This window comes from Phasianus colchicus, chromosome 36 (assembly GCF_987193195.1).
Source record: "Phasianus colchicus chromosome 36, bPhaCol1.hap1.1, whole genome shotgun sequence".
Classification (NCBI taxonomy): Eukaryota; Metazoa; Chordata; class Aves; order Galliformes; family Phasianidae; genus Phasianus; species Phasianus colchicus.
This window is the reverse complement of record NC_143471.1, coordinates 915,663-921,662: the sequence shown is the minus strand read 5'-3', so window position 1 is coordinate 921,662 and position 6,000 is coordinate 915,663. Positions and strand designations below refer to the sequence as shown.

Genomic DNA, 6,000 nt, shown 5'->3' with positions numbered 1-6,000 from the left:
AGGCACGCTTTGTGGAAGGTCTTGCCGGATTTCTGGAAAGACATGGAGCCCTCCCCTAGCTTTTGGATAGGACTCCCTGCTCACACCGATCTCCTCCTGCATCTGTGCTCACTGCTGTCTCTCCATTCCCTATTTGTTGCCAGGAAATTCTGCAGCTGACACAGCACGCCATTGAGAAAGTCATGGAAAACGGCGTCTGGATGCCCAACTGGGCTCTGGAAACCATGGGTATGTAGACAGACGGACAGCTTCACTGCCCTCAGCTTTGCGTCTGGCACTCCCCAACACCTGCCAAGCTCTGCTTTCTGTCAGAGTTATCTCATAGAGTTTCAGAGTGGCTGAGGTCTGAGGGGACCTTACAGAGCATCCCAGTCCAACTGCCTGCCGTTGACAGGGCTGCCACCCTTTCCATCAGGTGCTCAGGGCCCCATCCCACCTGGTCTCCATCGCCTCCAGGAATGGGGCTTCCATCCATGGCTTCTGTGGGTAGCACATTGCAGGGCCTCTCCGCCCACTGCCGGTCAAGAATTTCCTCCTGACATCCCATCTGAATCTCCCCTCTCTGAGAACTTAAAAAGCCTTCACCTGTGCTCCTAGGGCTGAGCGGCTCCTTTCCCCAGGTGCACAATCAGTGGCTCAGGCTGGGACTCAACAGTTCCCAGACACAGCGGGAGGGATTTTGCACCGCAGAGCCCCACCCAGAGCTTCAGGAATGAGCATTCACTCCTTCAGCTCATCTCTGGGCTGCCCCAGTGCACGTCTTCCCATCCTTATTTCAGGTGCCACTGTTGATGCAGAGAGGACATCCAAGAGCTTTGGTGGGAAAGGCTGGAAGAACCGCTGGCTTTCTCCACTCTTTTCCGCCGCCAAGCCTCCCGAGACGCTCTTGAAGGTATGGCAGGAGAAATGGTGGCTGTGTGTTCACTGCCTTGCCTTCTGGCTGCAGGAGCAAGCGCGCAGCAATTTCCTTGGCCCAGCTGCACTGCTCAGCCCACACTCTTCCCCACATTACTGGCACCAGCGCTACGGCCGATGGGTGATGGATGGGTTATAGATAGGTGATGGGCCGACAGATGCTGGGAGGGCTGCCCTGTGGCTCTGGGCGAGCAGGGAAAGGCGGTTGACTCCAGAGTTGTTGTCCAAACCTTTGCACATTCCCCTCCCGTCCCTTGACTAGCATTGCATTACGAGGAGAACAGCAGCCCACAGAGAAGGCAAGCTCTGTGCTCCTTGCCCAACAGCCAGCTCTGGCGGCTCTTTGCCTCAGCGCTGAGAGACGCGTCTTTCTCATTTCAGCCCGATATTTCTCCTGGCAACTGCTGGGCTTTCCAAGGATCTCGGGGCCACGTGGTCATCCGGCTGCCGGAGAAAATCTGGCCCACAGCTTTCACCATCTGGCACATCTCCAAGGCGGTCTCTCCCTCCGGGGAAGTCAGCAGTGCCCCCAGAGAGTTTGCTGTCTTGGTAAGTCTCTGCCTGCTGCTTCTTCTGGAGGGCCCCGGGGAAAAGCTTTGGCATAGAGCCCCAGAAGACCCCATAGTGGTGGCAGCTCCCAGAGAGCTGTGGTGGGCTGCTGCAGAGCGCGGCATCCTGCCCAAGGGACGGAGACCCTCAGGGTGGTTACACATCTCTGGAGGCCTCTGCTGCTCTTCGTGGCCGAGCAGCTAGGAGCTATTGCTCCACGTGCCCCAAATTAGCTTCACCCTCCTTTGTGCTCCAATCCTGCCAGAACCGAGGAGGGGGGAAGGGCTCCCACCTTTGGCCTCGACGGGTTCCTTTTCACACTGCCTGCCTAAATGTGACTGAAATCATCTCTTGCCTTTCAGGGACTGGATGAGGATGAAAGTGAAACTCTCCTGGGGTTATTCGTTTATGACGTGGACGGAGACATCGCCCAGACCTTCCACGTGCAGGTACGGCAAGCGCGTGCGCCAGGCTGCCAGGCAGGAAGGCCGGGCTGCCTGCAAGTCCTGGCAAGAAAGGGTTTGCCTGATCAGCCAGGCTCTGCTCTGTTCTCCAACGCGGCTGACTCCTACGGGGAAGACAGACGAGGCAGCCCAGCAATTTGGAAGCAATTATTCTTTCTGCTAGGGCAGAGAGAGCAGCACGGGAAGGCGCTGTGGGAGGGAAACTGTCTCCCTGTGGGTGTGGAGCGGCGATTGCTGGTGGGAGGGAGCAGTGCAGCTGCCTTCCTCCATCAGCAGTGCCATTCTGGCATCCCCCGGCAGCCCAGGGAGCGGAGCAGAGCAAGCCAGAGTTGGGCAGCTGGCAAAGGGAGCTGTGCGGATGCGCCGTGGCTCTTCCCATGTGCGTCACGAAGCCTCTCCTCTTTGTGTTGGCAGGAGGAGCCCCGCAAAGCCTTCGGCCGTGTCAAATTGGAGGTGCGGAGCAACTGGGGAAACGCAGAACACACCTGTGTGTACCAAGTGGAAATTCATGGAAATTTGTAAAAGACAGCAGAGATTTCTTAAAAGGCAATAATCACGACCACTGCCCAGCGGCCGCATGGCACCACCAGGGCGGCCCCTGCCAGGCCTGACAGCAGCCGGGCTCTGCTGCCCCCGCCGCGGCCCCCACAGCCCACCAGCCCAGGCTCTGCAGAGCGGGGGCATCAACACCAACCCCCGTCCCCCAGCACCATCCATCCTTCAGGGGTTGGGAGCGGTCCCTCCAGGTTGTCAGTTTGGGGGCATTATCCAACACCCAGAAAACCACGCAGAATGCCAGGGAGAAGGATACCAGGCACTGCAGCCCCCAGCCCCCCCGCAAAGCACCACCTCTGCCCTCCCACTCCTCTCTGTCATCCATCAAGAGGTGGGAGCGGCACCCATGGGGGGGGCATCATGCAACACCTGTAAAACCACTGCCTGGGGGAAGTAGGACAGGCACAGCAGGCCCCTGAGCTCCCCTCTTCCCCCCGCCCCCCCCAGCATCACCTCTGCCCTCCCACTTCTCTCCACCATCAGTCAGGAGGTGGGAGCACCCCCGGCGTGTGGGTTTGGGGGCATCATCTGCAGACCAGAGAACCACTGCTGGCATCAGCCGGGGCTTTCCAGGCTGTGCTGTGCCAATAAATAGAAAGTACCACCACAATTGTCCGCGCTGTACTGTTGTCATGTATGGGACATAAAGGGGGTCCAGTTGGGGAATATTGGGGGTCAAAATGGGGGAACGGACTCCCGAGGTCAGGAAGGAGGGCATGGGGGGTACAGGGGACTCTAGGGGTCAGAAAAGGGGGTCAGGATTGGGGGGGAGTAAGGGAAGACAGGAGGCCTGGGGTGGCAAAGTGAGGGGACTGGGGGACAGGAGGAGACTACGGATCAGAATGGGGGAGTTGGAGTGGGGATTCTTGGGGGGATGGGGAATTCTGGGTGTCAGAGGGGACTGGGGGAGATGTATCTAGGGGACAAAATGGGAAGACACATGGGGGGCAAGAAAGGGGACACAGGGGATCAGAGTGGGGGACTGAGGAAGGAACAGGGGGTCGGGGGTCAGACAGGGCACCCTGGGGGTCAGAATGGGGAAGACACTGATGGAGGAAACAACTGAGGGGAGGGAGGGGTGGAAGAGGACTCCATAGATGAGAATGGGGGAATTGGAGGTGGGGGAGAGGGGGGAGAGTGTAACCCCGGGGGTCAGACTGAGGGACGCGGGGGGTTGTGGGCCACCCGTGGTGGGGGTGGGGGGGAAGGCAGTGAAATACCCTGGGATGGGGATGTGGGGGGGTGAGGCGGTTGCATAGGGCCTGAAGCCCGAGTGGGGCTCGTGGGGCAGTAAGGTTGAAGGAGAAGAAGAGTGTGGGGGGAACGGAGAGCCCTCAGGGATCTGCTGGGGAGCTGGGGGAGCGACTGGGGGAGGGCAGAGCTCCGGGGATGGGATGCAACGGGCAGGCATCAGGATACTCCCCTCTATCCTCCTTCCCAGCTTATCTCTATGCAAGGACGAGCAGATGTCCAGAAACAATGACCGAGTGTTGAGTGAGCAGGTGTGAGAAGTTAAATAATCAGCAATCCATGCTGAGCTGGCAAAAATTCACGTTTGTCCAGCATCCGTGTGTTCAGCTGAGCGTCAGGAAGGTTGTGATCCTGAAGTACTCAGCCAATGAGGAACCAGGGGAGAAAGAGATAAGCAGTAGGGATAGTAGAGAGAATAACAGAGATAGGTAATAGGGCATAAAAGATGTAAGGCTGCTTTCTGTGCACGCTGCTGCTGGTGGGATCCTGCCGCTGCAATTGCGAATAAAGTCTGCTTTATCAAAGACACTGATAAGTGATTTGGATATTTCCAACAATATGAACATCGTAATCCTCAAAGGCAAAGGAGGCATTGATGCGGGGTGCTCTGTCCGGCATCAGGCATTAGCACATCAGTTTAAGAACCAACGTGTGAGTTTAGCAAAAGGAATCCATGAGCGACAGTTCCAAAACCTTCTGTTCCAGCCTTAGTGGGAGAACAGCCTCGTTCCTCCTCAATAACTTTGCACGGGTCACAAAGGAATACTTCTCCCTTCTGCCTCCATGATTGTGCCTCACGAGAAGCACCGCAGTCCCAGTAGAATACTTTTATCTTTTGCCTCAAAATGTGCAAGGACATTTTCCTCAGGTCCCACACACTGTTAGGAAAAAAGCTCACTATGGCCTCATCAGCCGCTCCGCTCGGCAGCCGGTAACGTCTGAGTGCAAAAACACAACATGTGATGGAACTCCAAGTTAAGCTCTGCAAATTGCCACGGCGCTGCTGTGTGTGTGTGCAGGGATAGGATTAGGAAAGCCAAGGCACAGGTGGAGCTGAACTTGGTGAGGGATGTGAAAATGACAAGGGGTTCTGCAGGCACACAGGCAGGAGAGGAGAGCGTTCCCCCTCTGATAAGTGAGGACGGAGAACTGGCTTCCTCCGACATGGGAAAAGCTGAGGTGCGCAATAAGAGCTTTGCCTCACTCCTCACTGCTGGTCAGGCTCCTCCCCACGGCTGCCAGGACCCCGAAGCCCTCAGTGTGGGTGAGAGGAGCGGATTCCGTCCCGCTGTAACAGCGGAACAAGTCCAGAGCTTCTCATGGAACTGAAGGTCTGTAAGGCCGGGGGAGCGGATGATACCCATCCCAGGGTTCGGAAAGAGATGGCTGATGTGGTCGCCGAGCCACTCTCCATCATATCTGCAAAATCGTGGCTGTCCGCTGAAGTCCCCGGTGTCCCTCAGGGGTCGGTCCTGGGAGCGGTGCTCTTCAACAACTTCATCAGTGACAGACGATGGCATCGAGTGCATCCTCAGCAGGTTTGCGATGACACCCAGCTGAGCGGTGTGATTGAGATGGCAGGGGGAAGGGAAGCCATCCAGGGGGTCCTGGACAGGCTGGAGAAGTGGGCTCACGAAAACCTAATGAGGTTCAATAAGGCCGAGGGCAGCGTGCTGCATCGGGTCGGGGCAATGCCAGGTACTGGTACAGACTGGGGGAAGATCTGCTGGAGAGCAGCCCTGCGGAGAAGGACTCGGGGGTCCTGGTGGATGAGAAGCTGGCCGCGGGCCAGCAGCGTGCGCTTGCAGCCAACTGTGTGCTGGGCTGCATGAAAAAAGGGGGGGCCAGCAGGGAGAGGGAGGTGATTGTCCTCCTCTGCTCGGCTTGTTTAGCCTGGAGAAGAGAAGGCTCTGGGGAGACCTGACTGTGGCCTTCCCGTGCGTGAAGGGAGCGTATGAACAGGAGGGGGAACGGCTGTTTGTGAGCAGATGGTGATAGGACAAGGGGGAATGGGCTTAAACTGAGACAGCAGACTTAGGTTGGGTATTAGGAGGAAGTTTTTTACTTGGAGGGCGTGGAGGCACTGGGACAGCTTGCCCAAGGAGGCTGTGGATGCACCATCCCTGCAGGCGTTCGAGGCCAGGCTGGATGTGGCTCTAGACAGCCTGCTCTGCTGGTTGGCGACCTGCACACAGCAGGGGGTTGGGACTGGATGAGCATCGTAGTCCTTTTCAACACCAGGCATTCCATGAGTCTGTGACTTTCA

At 57.5% G+C, this 6,000-nt stretch overlaps 1 protein-coding gene across 1 annotated transcript; it reads left to right on the top strand.

Moving 5' to 3' along the window:
- The first annotated feature begins 200 nt into the window (after positions 1-200).
- On the top strand, positions 201-2,476 carry LOC149913549 (sperm-associated antigen 4 protein-like). The gene is made up of 5 exons (XM_090129429.1): positions 201-228; positions 780-892; positions 1,297-1,464; positions 1,827-1,913; positions 2,343-2,476. The coding sequence occupies exons 1-5, from the start codon at positions 201-203 to the stop codon at positions 2,448-2,450; spliced, it is 504 nt and encodes a 167-aa protein (XP_089985555.1). The 3' UTR covers positions 2,451-2,476.
- The last annotated feature ends 3,524 nt before the right edge of the window (positions 2,477-6,000 follow it).